This window comes from Hipposideros armiger, unplaced genomic scaffold (assembly GCF_001890085.2).
Source record: "Hipposideros armiger isolate ML-2016 unplaced genomic scaffold, ASM189008v1 scaffold_72, whole genome shotgun sequence".
Lineage (NCBI taxonomy): Eukaryota > Metazoa > Chordata > Mammalia > Chiroptera > Hipposideridae > Hipposideros > Hipposideros armiger.
The window spans coordinates 3,581,040-3,602,319 of record NW_017731422.1 but is presented as its reverse complement, the minus strand read 5'-3'; the positions used below and the strand labels follow the sequence as shown (position 1 = coordinate 3,602,319).

The following is a 21,280-nucleotide window of genomic DNA, read 5'->3' as shown; positions in this document are numbered from 1 at the left end:
TGTGTGTGTGTGTGTGTGTGTGTGTGTGTGTGTGTGTGTGTATCTGTAGAGAAAGATAATGGGCAAGTGATAAAGCAATTGGAATGAAATGTTTACAATGGTAAAGAAAAGGGTATTTTTTTTTCATTGCTGTTTCCTTTTAAATTCTTAAACGTTCAGGAGTATTGTTTCAGTTTTTCCTTTTTTTAAAAAGTGTAATCTCTGGTGGTGTTTGCATAGATACATTCATATTATAGAATAGAAAGTCCCAAAATAGATACTAGTATGAGGAAAATCTAGAAAACCACAGGTATATTCTAAGGGAGTGGGAGAGCTTCTTAACCAAGGCTAGACTCCGAGGAATTAGAAAATTATTTCTGACACATAGGGTAGACATTTAATGTTTATGATAAACAGCACTCATAAATTATCAAGTAGGGAACAAATAACAAAATAGAAAAATGGTCATAATATATGAAAAAGTAATTACAACAGAAAATGTGGGTGGTCAATATATATGAAATTAGACTCAAACTCACTAGTAGTCAGTAAAATGACAGGATTTCATATCCATCAAATGGAGATCAAATACCTTGCTGGCAGAGATTCAGAGGGTAGAGTGCTTGTATAAAAATAAATTGCTACAGCATTTTTAGAAAACAGTGTAGTAACATCTATTAAAGTTTCACCTCTCCTAGTAATTTATTTATCCCATAGAAATAAGCACCAGTAAGTGTGTGTACAAAGATGTTTAGTACTGCTTTTTTTGTAGTCACAGGAGACTGAAAACAAATTGAATATGAATGCCCTTCTCTAGAGGATGTTTGAATAAATCCACACCACAGAATATTACAAGTCATTAACCAAAAAAATCGGTTAACGCAAAGATGCACAAGAGTATGTATAGTATCCCATTTTTGTAAATCGAAAATCTTTATTAATGTATACATAAATAATATATAGATGGAGAAAATATGCAGAGTTATTAACTGTGTTAATGTGGGTTATGGAAATAGGATAAATGGGGGAAGGGTAGAAAGATGATCCAAACAAAAAATGAAAGGGGGACAACATGTTAAATAAGTTTTGATAGACTTAAATAGACATTTCTCTAAAGAAGATACACAAATTGCCAATAAGCACATAAAAACATGCTCAACATTACTAGTCATTAGGGAAAGGCAAAGAAAAACCACAATGAGATACCACTTAATACCCATTAGAACGGCTGTTATAAACAAAGGAAAAATAATAACAGTTTGTAGTTATATGAAATGAAAATACTAACTTTTTTTTATAAAATAGCCTTTTTAAGTTTGTTTTTTCATCCTGCCATTTCTTTTTAAGAGAAATACCAGTAGACAGACAAAGCCACTCAAAGTTCAAGTTATGCATTCATCAATTGTCGCACATCAGAATTTTGGTTTGAAAATTTTGTCTTGGCTGGGAAGTATTATTGGATATTCAGGTAAGTTCATAAAAGCTTGTGCTAATTGACTTAAAAATGTGCTCATATGTCCTTGTAAAACTGTTTTGGAAAAAATATCAAGTGGAATCATTTCTTGCTTTAATGTCACATTTTAAAATACCTTCTCAGAATATCTTTGCAGAAAAACCTGTTTCCCAAATTTTGACCACAGGATTTTTCTATATGCATACAATTTTGTGTTCCAATAAATGCAGGAAACACTGGGTTTTAACAATTATAAGTGACTTTAATATGCTTATAAAATCTAAATCTCCCAGACTTGATTAAAGAACCATTTTTTTCACAGCCTCCTGTGGACTCTGTTTCACTTAACAGGCCGGCAAATGCTACTGTAAATAAAGCCTAAATGGTTAGCAGTTTAAAGGATGAAAAACTAATGTTATCTTTGTTTTGACTCCTACAACGTTTGGTTCCCAATAATTTGCAACTCTGAAAATTTGGAAATTGGAAGTTACTAATTTTGGTTTTAGTTTTTGCACAATCTACAAATCAGATAATCTGTTTTATGTAATGGTAACAGAATTAAGAACCCTCATGTCCAATGCCAAAAATACAGGTTTGGTGTATAACACTAAAGAGTAAAATAGGCATAGATCAAAGCCATACGTCATACTGTTCTTCAGGCAAGAGAGGTGGTTTGGATAAATGACATTCTGATGTTTACTATAAAGAAAATTTCTGAAACGTGTATTGAATGGCTATTAGAAAGAGCATTGCCACACTGAACTGACAAGTAAAAATATGGAGGTATGGAAATTTAGGAGAATGTGTTTGCTTGCCTTATAAATGCCTTTCCAATTACTTTTCTTATCCTCATTTTTTAAGTTTCGGTGTTTTCCATTGGATGCCTGTATGTCAAGTGTTGTGCTACAGTAAAATTACTCTATTTTTTTTTATCTGGTTGTTTTGCATGCTTGTAGAAGACTAAAAACAATGATTTTTAATTATTAATTATGAAACAAAATGGTATTAAAGTTTTGGTTTTAATGCTTGTATTAATATTCGAAGACCTTTTTATGTTTTTTAAGTTGAGCATTTAGAGGATGTAGGAATTTGTCTTCCAGGGCCCCTCACATAGTAGGTACACATAGATAGGTACACAGTGAATTTTTGTTAAATAAATGAAGAACATTTTGCATAGCATTACTACAAAGTGCTGCTATATATTATATCTCAGAGCTCATGCATTCTTTTAAATGGTAGCACAATTTTATACATACCTTTCAGCTGTCATGGGATATATAACAGTTTTACTATAATATGATTTAATTAGCATCGGTGCCCGAAGAATAATGTTCATTTCAGTGGTTTTTAGAAACTTAGCTCTTCAAATTCTTTACAGCATAAGAGGTCACTGCCTTTCTGATAGACATTTATTTTGATGTTCTGAAATAATGCAAGGTTTGGAATTTTTCTCCTTTTTTGTGAAAATGTTAGTAAAATACTTATTTTAAATGTTTACTTTTTCTGAATAAATTTGACCTTTAATAAAACATGTACAATCATAGATCCATATGAACATTTCTACTAAAATGTCATTTTACTATTTGAAGTTTCTATTTTCATGACTACTTTTCTTCCTGTTTTAAGATGGCCTTCGTCGAATTTTATGTCAAGTTGGTTTACAAGAAGGACCAGATGGTGAAAACTCTTCTCTTGTGGATAGATTGATGCTTAACGATTCCAAATTGTGGAAAGGTGAATCTCTTAATTACTTTTGAGGTATAGAGGAACCTACATAGGTCATTGGGATATTAAAGTTTTTTTCCTTTGGGCAGGTATTTAATGTATTTATGGTTTTTAGAATTAGCGCATGCAGTCTTAGCCTTTAAAAAAAACAAACAGATTTTGGGGTTCATGGCCCAAATTAAATAGCCTTTATATTTTGTTAGAAAACTATTTAGAAAAACTGATTTTTTTTTAAGAAGCAGCTTACAAATATTTTATACTAAGGAGCACATGTAGAGTTTTGCTCTGAAGACTTAAAATACAGTTGATCATATAAAGACTGTCGGAAATGTAATTTAGGCTTGTTTGATAATGTCATCGCAACATCTGCTCTTTTTGTAAAAGGTGCTAGAAGCGTGTATCATCAGTTGTTCATGAGCAGTCTACTTATGGATTTGAAATACAAGAAACTGTTTGCTGTTCGATTTGCAAAGGTAACTAGTTTCTCAGTTTTGAAGATTAACAAAATAGATTATATACAGAGTAACTCTAGCCCATGGTTATATCTAGGCTTTGTAAAGTTAGCAGCTAATAGTAATATGTCATTGTGTTGATTTTCAATTCTAAGAAACTTCAAAAGTGATCTTTTTATCTTTTACCAATAGAATAAAATTCTTAACAGTGAGACTTTTCTTGTTCATCTGCCGTGATAATATGAATATCCATCTATACGGCGTATATGATGTGAAATGATACATGAAGAATTTAAACCTATGCCATTGTGAATGATGCTATTATTCCTATTAAAATTTGTGTAAAGAAGAGATAATCTTAGTTGAAATGACATGTATACGAGTATATAGATGTGATTTAGGAATCATTAACTCTAGGTTGTTTTATAATGTTATTATGTTCTTCCTTTTTAGCAGCATGTGATTACGCTAATTACCTGTTTTTTATTTTATTCATCTAAGTTAGGAGTTCTTAACCAAGATAGTGTGTAAGAATCATTTCGGGACCTCTTTCAAACCTTCTGAAGCAGATTCACCAAAAATGGGGCCCAAGCACGTGTACTTTGAAAGAGCCATCAGCGATCCTGATATGCACCCAGAAGTAATACAAGTCTGGTGCCATCAGAGACCGTGTAAAGTTCTGTGGTTTAGCTCATCCAATGTACGATGACATCCCAGGAGTTTAGTATCTGTTACTCCTGTTTCACTTCATAAATTGCCATTTGAGAAGATTGTGTTGGGAATCAATATTTATACAGAATTTAATTGGTAGAAATCCTTCCAGTTGTCATTCGTATAGTGTTACCTTATTGACTCCTCCAACCCTGACTTTTCATTATCATCCTTAAACATTTGGTCAATGTGGATTAGAGGTGAATCTCCCCCTTGTTGTTTAGAATTACCAGCAGTTGCAGAGAGATTTTATGGAGGATGATCACGAGCGAGCAGTGTCCGTGACTGCTCTGTCTGTCCAGTTCTTCACCGCACCTACTCTGGTGAGTAGTGCTTGCATTTTCTTTGTAACTGATAGCTGGCACTCCTTGCCTTTTTTTGCCTTCTTAATAGAACTATGAGCGTTTGCAGAGTGATTATGTGACAGATGACCACGACAGAGAGTTTTCAGTCGCAGACCTCTCGGTTCAGATATTCACAGTTCCTTCACTTGTAAGTACTGAAAGACTAAGAAGAGCTTTTTTGTTTTCCATTAACAGAAGTAAAGCCTTAAAATAATAGAGAACTAAGATCTGTATATTCCGGAATAGAATAATAGTTTATTAATGGGTGATCAGACACCTTTAACCACACTAGAACATATCCTCGAATATGTAATCTGGAAGGGAAAATTCATTTACCTTAATGTGTACTTTCTCACAGTACTTTCCCGAGGTTTTGAACTGATGAGTTAAAATTAAGCTGATCTGTTTAACAAATTTATCCATTAGAAACAGATAGCATATGATATATAATCTCATATTTTGAGAAGTTCCCTTCCCCCTAACAAGGAAAGGGGTAGCAAAGGCAACTGAATCATGAGGGTTAGGTGGTCTTGTACTAAGTTTCTCTAGTTGCTCCAGAGGCATCACTGTTTTAGTACTGTTGAGTAATTAAAATTCATTTAATTTGTTTAACAAAAATTTATTGAGCACCTGTTATTTACTGGGTACAGTTCTAGGCTTTAGGAATGCATTGGTGAACAAAAACAGATGTGGTGCTTGCCCTCATGGAACTTAAAATAGTGGGAAAGACTCACACAAATGGTTAATTAAAATTAGAATGAGAACTGAAGAATTTGGTTGTTTTGAGAGAAAATAATAGAGAGATCTGACCTTTTCCCAAAATTCAGAGAGGGATTCGCTGAGGACCTTTATTTGGGTTTGTGAAGGGAAGTCCATGCAGATGGACCAGCACTTAAGAAAGTCCTATAGGAGAAAAGTTCCTATACAGGGTGCCCAGAAAAGGCTAGTACAGTTGAGGATCCTTGAATATGTGGTGAAATGAGACCAGAAACGCAGGCATGGGCCAAACTATAGACTTAAGAGTATTCTACAGTTATTTTACTAACAAGGTATATTTTCTATGGGTGTGTGTGTGTGTGTGTGTGTGTGTTTTCCCAGGTTACTTTTATGTTCAAGGATATATTCTAGTACAGTTAAAGCTGTCTGAAGTCTATTTTCCCATTAATGAAATATTATTATAGACTAGTTAAGGATTTTGATTTTTGTTTTGGGAGCATGAGATGGCATTGAAGAATTTTAAGTGGTACTTACACAATCACATTTGTGATTTTTAAAAGATCATGCTGTTTATAAGTTTGGAGAACAATTTGGTGGAGGGCAAAAGTGAATGTGGGGAACCTAATTAGAAGCTAATGCGGTGATCCAAACAAGAACTGATGGTAACTTGAACTGGGGTTGTGGCGGTGAATACGAGAGTTGTGAGAGATATTTAGGCAGTAAAATCTATAGAACCAGCCAGATGTTGGCTTTGAGGGATATTGGGTTTGGTGAAGATTGGCTCTTGGGTTTGAGGGAAAAGTATAAAGGTGATTCCCAGGATTCTGACTTGTATCCAAGTGAATGAATGCTATGCCATTCTAACAGGGAGTTTTGGAGAATGAGTCGGATTTGTGAAGAAGGAAAATAATGCTTTCAGCTTAATCAGGAATAAGTTTGAGAAGCCTCTGAGACAATCCCAAGTGTATTCAATATTCTAATCTGTGTTTCTCTCCTCCATTCATCTTTTTGTCCATTTCCATGCCAGTACCTAGTTTTAATAATTTTAGTTTAATATTCCATGTTGATATATTACAGAGCTAAATCTTTCGTTATACTTTTCCAAAAAATTCTTAATTATTTTTAGGCCTTTTTTTAAAACATGAACTATTGGCTTGTCGGAAAACTCATGACATATTTTTTCTATGTTTTTCGTTGCAAAAATGTGTCATGGCTTTTCCAACAACCCAATAAAATCAGTTTGTCAGTTTCCAAAAAAAACCACACTAGGATTTTCACTGAAAATGTACTGTATTTATAGATAATTTGGGAAGAACTGGTATCTTTGCAATATTGAATACCCTTATCTAGGAACATAATTTGTCCTCATTTATTCAATGCTATTTTATGCTCTTAGTAAAAGCTTCATAGTTCTTCTGTTATGGGGTCTTACACATTTTTAAATTAAATTTATCTGGTTTTATATTTTCGATGTTCTAAATTATTCACAATTTAATTCTGGCTATAGCTACTTACGTAGGAAAACTGCTCATTTTGATATATCTATCTTGTACCTGTATGGTCCTTTTCTTAACATTTCTTCTAATATTTTGTGTTCATTCCTTGGAATTTCTAGTAATCTTCGAATAATTTTTTTTCTAATATTTCAATGTCTTTGTTTCTTGCCTGACTCCTTTAGAAACACTAGAAAAATAGTGTATATATTCACTTATTCAATATAGCACCCTTACTAACTAGGCACTATTTGGGGCTCTGGAGATAAATACAGGCGTAAACAAAACAGACAGAAGTCCCTGTTTCCATGGATTTTATAGTCTAATTAGGGACAGATACACAAATAAGTGCATACTATTTATTAAAAATCAAGTGTTGATGATTGCTATGAAGTAGAAAAGCAGGTTAAGCGGGTAGAGAGTAACAGTGGAAGGGTCATATTTTATACAAGGTTATCAGAAAAGTCCCCTCAGAGAGATGGTTTGAACAGAGACCTGAATGGAGTGAGAGAGTAAGTGATGTGACTAACTGAAGATCCTCTTGGGCAGAGGGAACAGGAAGTACAAAAGTTCTGACATGAGTGTGCACTTGGCGTTTCAGAAGAAAGACCCCAAGACCAGGTTAGTGGGTTAGTGTTGCAGAGTGAGTGGGGAGAATGGTCAGTGAGGCCACTGAGTTTAGGGGTAGGGGTGAAGGTGGGAGTTGGCAGTGCCAGACCTCGAAGGTCATTGTAACAACTTAGGTTTTTTGTCTAAACAAAGTAGAAAAGGGGAAATAATAAAGAGCAGAAATTAATAAAAGTAAATGTATGAAAGGGAAAAATCAACCAGAAGTTGGTACTTTGAAAAGACCAGAAAAAGAGGTTAGAGTGCTAGAAAGACTACTGAGAAAAACAGAAAATTTTAAATTTAAACAAAAAACGACAGATCTTACAGATATTGAATAGAAATTAAGACAATACTAGGACCAACTTAATAAAATTAGAAATGTGGATAAAATGAACAAATTCCTAAGAAAAACCACAGGTTATTAAAAGAGAAAAAATAGAAAATTTTAATTAGTATAGAAAAATGTCACAAACCCGCAGGCCCAAATGGCTACACAGAGGAATTCTTCCAAATATTTAAGAAAGAAATACACCTGTTATATCAGAAGACAAAGAGAATATACTTGCCAATTTATATTAAAAACCAGCAATGCAATTATAAGAAAAGAAAATTACTATCTAATCTCTCTCACAAATGAGTTCACACAAATCGAATCAAGCAATGTAAAAGAAGGATAATACCAGGGGTGCCAAAAAAATGTATACACCTGACTTATATTCATCTTTTGTTATCGGTATATATTGAGTATTACAATTTTAATAGTTTTTTTCCTTTCTTAAAATGTGTACATTTTTTTTGGCACCCTCAGTACATCACAATCAAGTTTGGTTTATTTCCTTAGTGCAAGAGTAGTCGAACGTTTTGGTGGGGGGAATCAACTGGCATAATTCACCTTATTAACAGATGAAAAAAGAGGGGGGAAAAAATCATGAAAATTAAACACTCATTCATGATTTAAAACAAAAAATACCTCACGACAAACTAGAAATGAAAAAGAACTTTTTAAATTTGATAGAGTACCTAGAACCAAAACAAAAAGTAAAAACCCAAAGCAAACATTATATTTAATGGTGAAATATTAAAAGCTTTCCCCCTGGGATCAAGAATGAGAAAGACACTTGATTTTATTCACATGATGACTGACATTCTTTCTGTAATTTCTTGAGATATTTAGATCATTGACTTTCAGCCTTCCTTTTATGATAACATTTAAGACTTAAGTTTCCATCTAAGCATCATTTGTTTACCTACATCCCACAATTTTGCTATGTCATTTTCATTATTCAGTTCATAAAACTAATTTCCTTTGTGACTTCGTCTTTGACCCATTTTTTCTACTTTGTGGTTATACTTCTTAGAAGTATATTGCTAAATTTCAAAACATTTGGACATTTTCTAATTATTTTGTTACGATTTTCTAGCTTAATTTCACTGTGATCATAGAACATACTCTGATTTCAGTCCTTTGAAATTTGTTGAGCCTTGCTTTATGACCCAGAATGTGTACAGTTTTGATAAATGTTCAGTGTGGACTTGAAAATAATTGGTTGCAGTATTTATACATGTCACCTAGGTCAAGTTTGTTAATTTTCATTGTGTAAGTCTTTTTTATACTTAATTTTTTTGTTTACTTGTCTGTCAGTTGTTGAAGCATGTTAATAGTCTCCCACAATGATTCTTGATTTGTCTTTCTCCTCAGTTTTTACTTTATGTATCTTAAAGCTATGGGATTGAATGCATACAAATTTAGAAATGTTGTGCTTTCCAGATAGAGCCTTTTTATCATTAGGAATGCCTTTTTTCAACTCAATTAATACTTCTGACCTTGAAGTCTAATTTATCCCATACTACAGCAACAACTGGTTTCTTTGGTTAGTGTTTGCATAGTTTGTCTTTTCCAATATTATATTTTTAACTTTTCTGTACCCTTATATTTAAGTTGTATTGCTTGTAAAAAGCATGTATTTGGGTTTTGTTGTTAATCTAATCTGATACTTTTAATATTTTAATTCAGTTTCTGCTCATTTAATATAATTACTCATATTTGGCTTTATATTTACCACTTTACAATTTTTTTCTGTCTGACCCACCTATTTTGTTTCTTTTTCTCTCCTTTTTACCTTCTTTTGGATTAAATATTTATTATTTCACTTTCCCCCTTTATTGTTAGTTGTGCATTCACGTAATACTTTTAAGGGTCTCTAGAGCAGCTTTACTCAGTGTCAGTTACGAAAAGATAAACAGTTTGTACTAGAATGTGAATCAACACACTGCTGCTTTCAGCAGAAATCTTGCAGTGAAAAAAATGTCGGCTCAATGAAACTGTTGTAAATAGTTGATTTACCTTCTTGTGCAAACTTCTTGCGACACCTGGCAACAAGCAGTTTACAGGCTGCCAGCCTATGGATTATACTCTGAGTAGCATTGCTTGAGAGTTTATGGCATACATCCCTGACTTACTGTAGTCAGGCACCATGTTTCAGCCCCTCAAGGCTGGAAGCCTAGGCTCCCCACTCAGCCTTTGCCAGGGTCGGTGAAGATGAAGCCACAATTTGTTTCTGTGGTGGTTGGCTCGAGTGGAGGGATTATTGTCAGACAGTTTTCTGTCCCGCTAGGTTACTCCTTCTCTGTGGCTAGAGAGAGCAGGCTTTTATTGGGGCTTAAAAAAAAAATCTGTGCCCATTGGCATTTCCAGGTTGTCAGCTTCTTCAGCTCCAAGTCTGGGAGGTGGGGAAAAAAAAACAAAACTCTTTACCATGTCATTCCTTCTATTCTGAGGCCCCTAGCCAGTGTACCTTTTTCTCCCCACATTTCAGAGTCTTCTGGTGTCTTCTTTTGCATATAACGTCCAGACTTTTTAGTTGTACTTAATGGAAAGACTAGAGAAAAGTACATCTACTCCATGTTCTCTGAACCCTGAAGCATAAGTTCATTTTTTTAAATAGATTCCAGTTTTCTGGTGAAATCCTCCCATCTCTTCCTCGGTTTCCTGAATATGTACATCTTAAGCTTTTTTTTTTTTTTTAAGTTGCAGAAAAGGAGTTTATTTGAAGAAAAAAATACATTTAAAAGAAACAGAAGCAGGCCCCAACAGTAGTAGAGAATGGCTCAAGGGCCATTATTAGAAAAGAAAGTACACTCCAAAGAGTTTGGAGCAGGCCCCAAGCAGAAGCAAGGCTCAAAATGCTCAAAAAAGGCCAATCTTAGCTATTTTAAAGTCATTGCCTGATGATGCCATTATCTGGATGAATCATCTGTAGTTCTGTTTCTATTGTTTTTTTGTTTGTTTGTCTTTTACCCTTTGGATTTTCAGCCATTTGGAATGCCTAATAACTTTTTACTGATGTTGGTCTTAGGTTCTAACAGTTTTACTATGATTTACCTAGGTATGGTTTTCTTTATTGATATAAATTGGAGCTGGTAGGTATTAATATTAACTCTCCAGGCTGGTGCCTTTCTTAGTTTTGGAAATCTGGGAGCCATTTTCTCTTCAAATATGCTTTTTGCCCTATTGTCTTTCTCATTGCCTTTTGATAGGACATTGTTTATTAAAAAATCATAGACACTGCATAATGGCTTTCTCCCAAGAAGACTCCCCTTAAGATTGTTAGGCAGATAGAGTGAGGCTGATCACTGTAGTCTGATCAGAAATTGACATGACTCCATGTTGTTTTGGCAAGACTGCATTTCTCTGATTCATCCTCACCCCTGGGATATAACCGTGTAAGGGTTTCCAGTTTAGAACCTGAGTGTTTACTCGAGTTCTCCCGTCTATAGGGTCCTGAATTCCAGTCTCATTTCCTCACTTGGTAGCACTGCCACATCACTGTTTGCTCTTCTAGGCCTTCTGCTCCTCTTAGACCTCTATCCTGCATAGCTTCAGAATTTTGCAAATGTCTTGAGGGGAAAACTGGAAGAAAGTTGGACCTGGTTCCCATCCTTCTGTTCTTACTGGAATCCTGGCCTCATCAACACCTTGGAATGGCTAAAATCTCAACAGGTTTTTCTCCCTATTATTAGCAGCTCTGTCACAATCCTAGGATCTTCAAGCTCCATCTTGCCCTGCTCCCAGGAGAGTCCAATGCTGAGGGAAAAGCAGTTGCAGAATGTTGGCTCACCTGTGCCATTCCCTTTCTCTCCGTAGTATTAGCCCCTCAAATTCTTGTTGCCTCAGCAACTCGGAGGATTCCAAACTTTTTTTTAACTGACCTTTTCTAGTTTTTTTGGTGGAAATGTTGGTCAACCTCAAGCTACTCCATCATGGCTGGAAGCAGAAGAGTACATATATAGTTTCTTGAAAAAGCACCATTAGTAATTCTTATGCACATCCTTAGTTAAAAATCACTTGCACTAGATTAGTGAAATGTTTTATAGCAGTAATAGAATCTCGTTTATTGGTACCTTTTGAATCAGAATTACCTTACAATTAACCCAATCTTCATTTTGAAATAGTTTGGTCAAGAACGTACTAACAATAATTCAAGTGATTAGAGTATCTTTCTCATTCTCATTTATTTTATATAGTGTGCCCTCATTATAGTTAGCGTTATCCCTGTATGCTCTCTCATGTTTAATTTAACTAAAACTATGTGCATAGGCCATTATTACTCAGTGAAGTTTTTCATAGTCTTAGGGAAGAATTGGGTCCATTTTGAATGTGCTGTTAGATATATAATGAGCCTTGTAACACAAAATTAAATATGAATTACATAAAATGAATAAAAACTGTAATTAAGTAGCAAGAATGTATTTTGAAGCAAAGTGAATTGTAGGCATAAAAATCAAGTAATTTTGGGGCTGGCCAAGTGGCTCAGTTGGTTAAGAGCTCGCTCAAGAGTGTGAGCTCTGAGCAACAGCGGTTCAATTCCTGGCCCAAGCTGAGCTGCCAACAGGTGGCAGGATGGCTCAGCTAAATTTAAAAAAAAAAAAAAATCAAGTAATTTTTTTACGGTGGGTGATAAGTACTAGAACTGTATAAAAATAATGTTAGAGGGCCGGCCGAGTCGCACGATGGTTAACAGCTGGCTTGGGACGCCAGAGAGCCCCGGTTCGGATCCCACATATGAGAGCCAATGACAGTGCCCTCTACAGCTAAGATGCTGAACAACAGCTCAACCTGGAGCTGGGCTGCTGTGAGTCACCAGCGACGTCTAGGCTGCAGCCCCTGCTGCAGTGGGTTGCCATGGGCTACCGTGTGTAGCCAGCAGCCAGCGTGAGCTGCCAGCAGCCGCCGTGAGCAGCTGTCCAGAAGCCGGCAACTGATCTGCCTTGCCCAGGAAGAGCGCAATGATGGTGCCAACTTGGGCCAGTCAAGCAACGTCCTCCACAACTAGACTGAAGAACAAAACGACAGCAACTTGTCTGTTCCCCTTCCTCCAATTCCCCAGTGCTGTTCCCATCCCCCCAACTCCCCAATTAAAATAATAATAATAATAATGTTAGATATTTAATGTTGAAAATTACCGTGAAACAAGGTTAGCAACAATCTGGGCATGAAATGATAAAGCCAAGCATTTAAAGTTTTTTATTTTTCTTTTCTTTTGTAACCTTGGAAAAATGTGATTGCTTTAGTTATCTTTTTAGAAGTAGAAATGCCTGAATAACTTCCCTACTTTAATGGGATAGTGTTAATGGGCCACCCTATTGATTTCTTTTATTTGGCACCCAGTAAAGCCCAGACTATACAGTGGATGAACCACATCTTTTAACATTTATCTGAAACTGAAATTGCTAAAAAGAGCCTTGGTTGGGCCAGCCGAGTGGCTCAGCTGGTTAAGAGCTCACTTGGGATCGCCAGCTCTGTGCAGCAGGGCTGCGGTTCGAATCCCACATTGAAGGCCAGTGACGCTCATCCTCTACAGCTAAGATGATGAACAACAGCTCGACCTGGAGCTGGGCTGCCGTGAGTCGCCGGCGACGGCGTAGGCTGCAGCAGGGCTGCAGTGGGCTGCCATGAGCTACATGAGTGGCTGGCAGCCAACGTGAGCGGCCGGCAGCTAGTGTGAGCTGCCGTGAGCCGCTGTGAGCAGCCGACCAATGACCAGCGACCGATTGCCTCACCCGGGAAGAGCACAATGATCATACCAACATGGGCCAGTGAAGCGATGTCCTCCACAACTAGACTGAAGAACAAAAGAGCAATTTGTCTACCTGTCTGTTCCCCTCCCCCCAATTCCCCAATAAAATCTTTTTTTAAAAAAAGTGCCTTGGGCCGGCCGAGTGGCTCAGTTGGTTAAGAGCTCGCTCAAGAGTTTGAGCTCTGAGCAACAGCGGTTCGAGTCCCGGCCCGAGCTGAGCAGCCGCTGAGCTGCCAACAGGTAGCAGGATGGCTCAGCTAAAAAAAAAAAAAAAGTGCCTTGGTTGATGAGATTTACATTCCACCAATATTAAATTGTCTCTTCAAATTTTCTTTTACTTCTGTTGTAAGTCTTTCAAGCAAGCTCTACAGAGTTTTTCCTTAGGTTAGTGAAATTGCATTATACTCATTTAACTTCATCAAAATCAACTAATATAGCAAACAAAAACGAAAAGGAAAGTCCTTTTACCTGTTAACACCTCCCCTCCTTCAAACTTGACCTTACTCTTCACTGTCTAGGAAAATTAACAGCCATTAATCAATCCTGTTGACTTTTGAGCTTCTTGGGGCCTAAATCATGGCAATGTGATGATTATTTAAGTTTTTCAAAGGTACATTTAACTATATAGATTTTCTCCTTATCTGATGACCTTAGAACTTAATCTCTACATTAGAATACGACTTTACCATATTCTTAGATTTATTTTTTGCATTTTTTTGTCCTACTTTTTGGTGCAACTTTCTATAGTTCTAATTAATTACCTGATATTGACTAATGTAAGACATGGTTAAATAGTCACCCCACACCACTAACAACCTGGAACCTAGTTAGGCTATAAAAGCGAGGGGAAATCCATGATTTTTAATATCAGTAATAATGTATTCAAAGTATTATTAGACCTTCTGACTTTATTATGGAGCAGAAAAGGGAAATGCAAATTGTTATGAAGTTCAACTTCATTTATAATAAGATGTAAATTAAAAGCATCGGAATGGTAAAGATTGAAATGTTTGGAGTTGTTGGGCTGGCCGAGTGGCGCAATGGTTAAGAGCTGGCTTGGGACGCTAGAGGTCCCCGGTTCGGATCCCACATATGAGGGCCAGTGACACTGCCCTCCACAGCTAAGATGCTGAACAGCAGCTCAACCTGGAGCTGGGCTGCCGTGAGTTGCCGGCAACGGCGTAGGCTGCAGCCCCTGTGGCAGTGGGATGCCATGTGCTACTGTATGTAGCCAGCATCCAGCGTGAGTGGCCAGCAGCCGTCGTGAGCGGCCGTCCAGAAGCCGGCGACTGATGTGCCTCACCCGGGAAGAGCGCAATGATGGTGCCAACTTGGGCCAGTGAAGCAACGTCCTCCACAACTAGACTGAAGAACGAAATGACAGCAAATTGTCTGTTCCCCTTCCCCCAATTCCCCAGCACTGTTCCCATCCCCCCAATTCCCCAATAAAAATCTTTAAAAAAAAAAAAAACGTTTGGAGTCATGTTGTGTTATTGAGGTCAGGAGGGGAAAGGCACATGTTGTAGATGGACATATAAATTGAGGGGACAATTTGGTGCTATTAGTCAAAATTTATAATGTACATACACCTCAGTGTAGTAACTCCACTTCTAGGAAGTTATTCTATACATATCCTTGCAGTACATATTTGTTACAGCATCTTTTGTAATAAATAGCATAAGAGTGGGGAAAACCCAAATGTCTCACCGGTAAGGACCTAGTTAAATAAAATATTATGGAATACCTGGTGATAGTTAAAAAGAGTAAGGGAATTTATATAAACCGATATGGGACAATCTCTGAAGTATATTAAGTGAACAACAAAGTGCAGAACAGTATTTATAATATGCTATCCTTTGGGGGGAAAAATAGATATAATTATACACATCCATATTTATATCTCCTTAATAACACTTTCTCCATGTATTATAAGTGTATACATGTGTGTATATACATATGTGTATATATGTGTTTATTATTTTACACACACCATCCCTGGAAGAATATGCAAGAAAACTGCTAACAAAAATTGCCTTTGCAAGGGGGATCCCAGTAGCTAGGAGACTACTTTTTACCTGTTATTTTTGTGTCATTTAAGTATATTTGCTTATTCAAAAATATGTAGATATGTATATCTATACATAGAAACAAATAAATCTCAAGAAGATTAAGGGGAAATACACTTATTATACTGAGTTCTACAGAATCTGTGATACAAACCTAGAATAATTATACTATACCATTGTAGGTGTCTAAATGTCTGAGTTAAGGAAAATTTGCAGCCTGGTTCAGAACCCCCACCCTGAATTGTCTTTGAATAATGAACCTTGGATCTGTCTCCTAACATTCTGGCATCTTTCTCCGTGATAATAATTGTTACTTCATACAAGTGGCAATTGGAGTAAGTAATTGTTATTTAGAAATACACAGTAATGCATTTATGATATTAAATAGTGTTGAAAAGGTTTAAACTGGAAGAGCCAACTGATATTGCTGACTTTTTTTAGCTTTCTACTAAATAGGTTTTGATTACCATGTACTCTGATGCACTTTGTTCTAGGCTCGGATGCTCATCACAGAAGAAAACCTAATGACCATTATTATTAAGACATTTATGGATCATTTGAGACATCGAGATTCCCAGGGCAGATTTCAATTTGAACGATATACAGCTTTACAAGCCTTCAAATTTAGGAGAGTTCAGAGCCTTATTTTAGACCTCAAGTAAGATTTTGTTTAATTATTAAACCAGTTGCAACTTGTAAAATGTCAGTGTTTATCCATATATTCATTGCTATTTTTATCTTGTTCAGGTATGTGTTAATTAGCAAACCAACTGAATGGTCAGATGATCTGAGGCAGAAGTTTCTAGAAGGATTTGATGCCTTTTTGGAATTACTCAAATGTATGCAGGTATGTATAAATAGACACATTTCAAAAGGGAGACACTCACTTTTCTTTCTTCCGTTGTTATTGTTCACTCATCTGAACACCTTTCTGTCTATGAATTTATTTCATTTGGGGCACACTTCCAAAAGAATGATTTGGGTGGCTACAATTTGGACCAAGAAGCTCCTCCTTAATTGGAGGCTCTTAGAAAGATGTAGAACGAATGAGTTCCCAGCAAAGGTTCTGGCATCTACTGTTCTTTTGTATTTGGTTTTTCTTTTGGTTACCATTAACATACTTTGTCTGGGGATTGCAAGTTTATTTTTTTTAATATGCTTACATGGAAGTATTGTCAGTTATTTTAAGAAATTTATAATGTTGGGTTAATGTTTTCATCTTTTTTTCCTTGATGTACTATTTATATAATATAGAACTTTTCCCCTCTGTTTAAATCTTTTGTGCAAACACCCCCCATATACAAAATAGACTCTAGAAGCAGAAGCCAACTGGCACATTTAACCAGTTTTAACTATAAGAAGATGGATGACATATCAAAAAATCTGAGCAGTACCATTGGGACTCCTTCAATATCTATCTGACTTTCTTAAGAAAGAAATAAGCAAAGTTGACCTATTACGTTTAGAAAATATTCTAGTTCCTGTGTTGAGTGGTAATTTGTGGTGGGCATTTAATTTATTATAATACTTCTATGTTCTGCAGGGGTTTTTCTTTTAATTTTTATTAAATTTACTAGGAAAACATGGGTTAGAAAAATTATATAGGTTTCAAGTGTGCAATTCTATAATACATCATCTATATATTGCATTGTGTGTTCACCACCCAGAGTCAATTCTCCTTCCATCACCATATATCCATATATTTGATCCCCTTTACCCTCTTCTACCACTCCCCACCCCCAGTATCCTCAGGTAACCACTAAACTGTTGTCTATGATTTTTTGTTTGTCTCTTTCGTTAATTTCTTTCAACTTTATATCCCTCATATAAGTGAAGTCATATGGTTCACAGTATCCACTGAGCTATCTGGGTGGGCATAGCCCACCATCTCAAAGAGGCAACCTTGTTGTAGGAGCATGTGCTCTCACCAGCTGAGCCATCCTGCCACCTGTTGGCTGCTCAGCTTGGACGCAGCTCACTGGCCCATGTGGGAATCGAACTGGCCACCCTGTTGCTCAGAGCTTGCACTCCTGAGCAAGCTCTTAACCAACTGAGCCACTGGGCCGATCCCATTTTGTCTTCTTGAGAGAAGTGTCTGTTCAGGTCCTCTGCCCGTTTTTTAATTAGATTGTTTTTTATTGTTGAGTTGTATGAGTTCTTTATTTTGGATATTAGCCCCTTATTGGAGGCATTCTTTGCAAATATCTTCTCCCATTCTGTTGGTTGCTTCTTTGTTTTCTTGATGGTTTTTTTTTTGCTGTACAGAAGCTTTTTAGTTTGATATAGTCCCATTCATTTATTTTTGCTTTTATTTCTCTTGCCTTTGAAGTCAAATTCATAAAAACCTCTTTGAATTCAAGATCCATAAGTTTATGCTTTCATCTATGCAGTTTATTGTTTCAGGTCTTATGTTTAGGTCTTTGATCCATTTTGAGTTAATTTTGGTACACGGTGACAGATAGCAGTCGCAGTCTACTTTCATTTTTTTGCACGTGGCTTTCCAGTTTTCCCAGCACCATTTATTGTAGAAGCTTTCTTCATTGTGTGCTTTTGGCTCCTTTGTTGAAAATTGTCTGCCATATTTATGTGAGTTTATTTCTGGGTTCTCAATTCTATTCCATTGGTCTGTGTGTCTGTTTTTCCAATACCATTGCAGGGACTTTATTTTCTACAGAAACAGTATCTACTTTGGTCAGTTTGAATATTCAGAGTGTCCTCTATTTTCTATTATTTAATCGGTTCTGAAACACAAAGAGTAGTTAGGCTAGTTTGTAAAAAGTGATATTCTTCTGTATTAAAATTTGTTTATCTTTTTATTGCAGTCTCTGAAAACTTTTAGTTGCAGATTAGGAATAAATTTTAAAACTTTGTTCTAGTATATTATAAAATATATTTATAAATTCAATAACATTTTAAGAGCTTGTCAAATTTTTAAAAATAATTTTTCTATAGATGATAGAGCTAAAAGAAATTTGAAGGATTGTTGCAGTAAAGTATTCATTTTATTGTCTAAAACATAGAAGATTGCCTCTAAAATAATTTGTTATATACTTCACTGGGATTTTTTTTTTTTAATATTTTAAAGAATGTTAGATAAACAAAACATGTAATTTAAGAAGTTGGGCTTCTCATGCTACTTGAAGCTTCCTGTTAAGACTTACATGTTTTTTAAGTTTCTGTGTAAGAGGAAAAATATAATTTTAATTAATTTAAAATCTTTTCACTTTCTTTAAGGGAATGGATCCAATTACACGTCAAGTAGGACAGCATATTGAAATGGAACCAGAGTGGGAAGCAGCCTTCACATTGCAAATGAAATTGACACATGTCATTTCAATGATGCAGGACTGGTGTGCTTTAGATGTGAGTTTCTTCTAGGGGTGAGGGATAGGAGATAAATGGAGGAGTAGGGAATAAACTGATTTCTAAATAAATTTTGAGATTTGGAGAAGATAGTGGTGATACTGTACTTAGCTCATAAAACAGTATATTTTCCTCTTTCACCTATAAATTTGATACAATTCTGGAGCCTTAAAAAAATCTGGAAAATAGAGGAGGAAATAATCCATATTCTCTTTCTCTTATGTTACTTCATTTTTCTCCATAATCCCATCTAGATTTTGAACATATGAAAAGAACAGTTTCTAAATGTATCCAAAAATGAAGTTTTAGTATTGGTACATTTGTCCTATGTCTTAAAATTATTTTATCCTTGTTTTAGCTATAAACTCGAGATGAGAGCCTATATACGGTAGGAGGTCAGAGAAGGCTTCCATCAGACCTAACTATGTGTCCGAGTTAACTGATCAAAGAGTAAAGAATATTCCTGACTGAGGAACAGTTGTATCATGCTCTTGTGACCAGGAGTATGGTCATTAGGAGAGCTGTGAGAAGGCTCTGATTGGAGCGTAGAGGTGGAAGACAGAAAAGTGGGTGGGGGCTGACTTTGCAGGGCTTTGGAGGCCCTGGATAAAAGTTTGGATTTTATTCTAATTGAAGTGGGATACCATTAGAGATTGCCAGGTAGAAAAGTGACATCCAGTTTACAAGTTTTTAAAAATTGCTCTGTGTGGAGAATGCAGGGGGCAAGAGTAGAAGCAGGGAATTGAGTAGAGTGCTGATTGGCTTTCCTTTGGGTTACTGGCGATAGTCAGTGGCCAGGTTTGAGAAAAATTTCGAAGGTGAAATTACCAGCTTGGTAATAGATCAGACAATGGAGAATGAGTGAAAGGCAGGTATTGGAATAACCTCTAGATTTCTACAACAGACAGAGACGTTGTTCACTAAGACCGGGCACTGGAAGTTGGGGAGGGAATCTTGAGATTGATTTGCCTGTATTGATATTTGAGGTGCTTACTCATCATCGAATTTGAGGTGCTGATTCAATGTTGTAGAAACCCAGCCTTTCGAGTAACTTACAGAAAACCCTCTTTTTTAGGAAAAAGTGTTAATTGAAGCTTACAAGAAATGCCTTGCTGTATTGATGCAGTGTCACGGTGGTTTTACTGACGGTGAACAGCCCATCACATTAAGCATTTGTGGACACTCAGTGGAAACTATCAGATACTGTGTTTCCCAAGAAAAAGTTAGCATTCACCTCCCAGTTTCTCGCTTACTTGCAGGTAAAGTATTTCTCCCCAAAAAGGACCCTGAAATTATCTTTTAAATTGACTTGTGTTAATATGTATTGAATACTTACCACGTATTATTCTGAGAGTTTTACATGCATTAACTTACTTAATCATCACATTGGCCTATGAGGTAGGTATTATAATTAAGTTTGCTTCACATATGGGAAGACTGAAGCACAGAGGTGATTTGTGTGGTGTCACACAACAAGAAAGAGTCAGACTAGGATTTCTGAGGTGGTTTGGCACCAGCAGCCCTATAATGACGGTACCATAGTGGTTGTTCAGACTTAAATGTAGGTCCATGTTTTCTTGTTTAACTCAACCCAGCTTCAAAGTCTATGTTACAATTCAAAGTGATTGCTAATAAATTGAAACCACCCTAGATTTTCTCTCACTCTCAGCTGTTTCTTAATCATTTATTGATAACCTTTTTAAGCAACAGGTCAAGAGTAAGTTTCAAATTGGGGTGATAGTTTTTCATTGTTAAGAGTTGATTTACAAGCCGTTTATACTTGATAGAATATTTGTTGAAGCTGCCACCTTGCAGCAGCCAAAAACTTTGAGTGTGCGCTTGTCCATCTCTGCAGACTCATTTGAGTACAGCTTCCTTCCATATTTCTTGATTTCAAGAATTCTTGTCCTACTTACATAGTATTGTTCCTTTTAGTTCCAGTTAGTTTCAGAGTAGAAAAGAGAAGTTCTAAAGGTAGATATTTTTACTCATTGCACAATTTGTAATTTATCTTAAGTGTGTAGCTCAGTAACTTAATATGATGTGAAAGTGTGTGTGTGTGTGTGTGTGTGTGTGTGTGTGTGTGTGTGTGTGTGTGNTGAAGTGTGTGTGTGTGTGTGTGTGTGTGTGTGTGTGTGTGTGTGTGTGTGTGTGTGTAAGAGATTGTGGAGAATTGATATTATTTCTTCCTTAAATGTTTGGTAGAATTCACCAGTGAAACCATATGAACCTGATACTTCCCATTTTGGAAGGTTTTTAATTATTGATTCACTTTCTTTAATAGATACAAT

General features: G+C 36.1%; 1 protein-coding gene across 7 annotated transcripts in view; it reads left to right on the top strand.

The window, feature by feature from the left end:
• The window catches only part of UBR2 (ubiquitin protein ligase E3 component n-recognin 2), a 126,003-nt gene that overhangs the window by 57,940 nt on the left and 46,783 nt on the right, over positions 1–21,280 (top strand). For 6 of the 7 annotated variants that reach the window (XM_019642728.1, XM_019642726.1, XM_019642729.1 and 3 more), the window contains 8 exons: positions 1,327–1,447; positions 3,059–3,166; positions 3,542–3,630; positions 4,714–4,812; positions 16,121–16,284; positions 16,374–16,473; positions 18,861–18,989; positions 20,065–20,248. In XM_019642728.1, the coding sequence (XP_019498273.1) occupies positions 1,327–1,447; positions 3,059–3,166; positions 3,542–3,630; positions 4,714–4,812; positions 16,121–16,284; positions 16,374–16,473; positions 18,861–18,989; positions 20,065–20,248 (994 nt within the window). Of the gene's footprint in view, positions 1–1,326; positions 1,448–3,058; positions 3,167–3,541; positions 3,631–4,544; positions 4,644–4,713; positions 4,813–16,120; positions 16,285–16,373; positions 16,474–18,860; positions 18,990–20,064; positions 20,249–21,280 lie in introns of all 7 variants that reach the window. The other variant, XM_019642727.1, reaches the window with a different exon arrangement.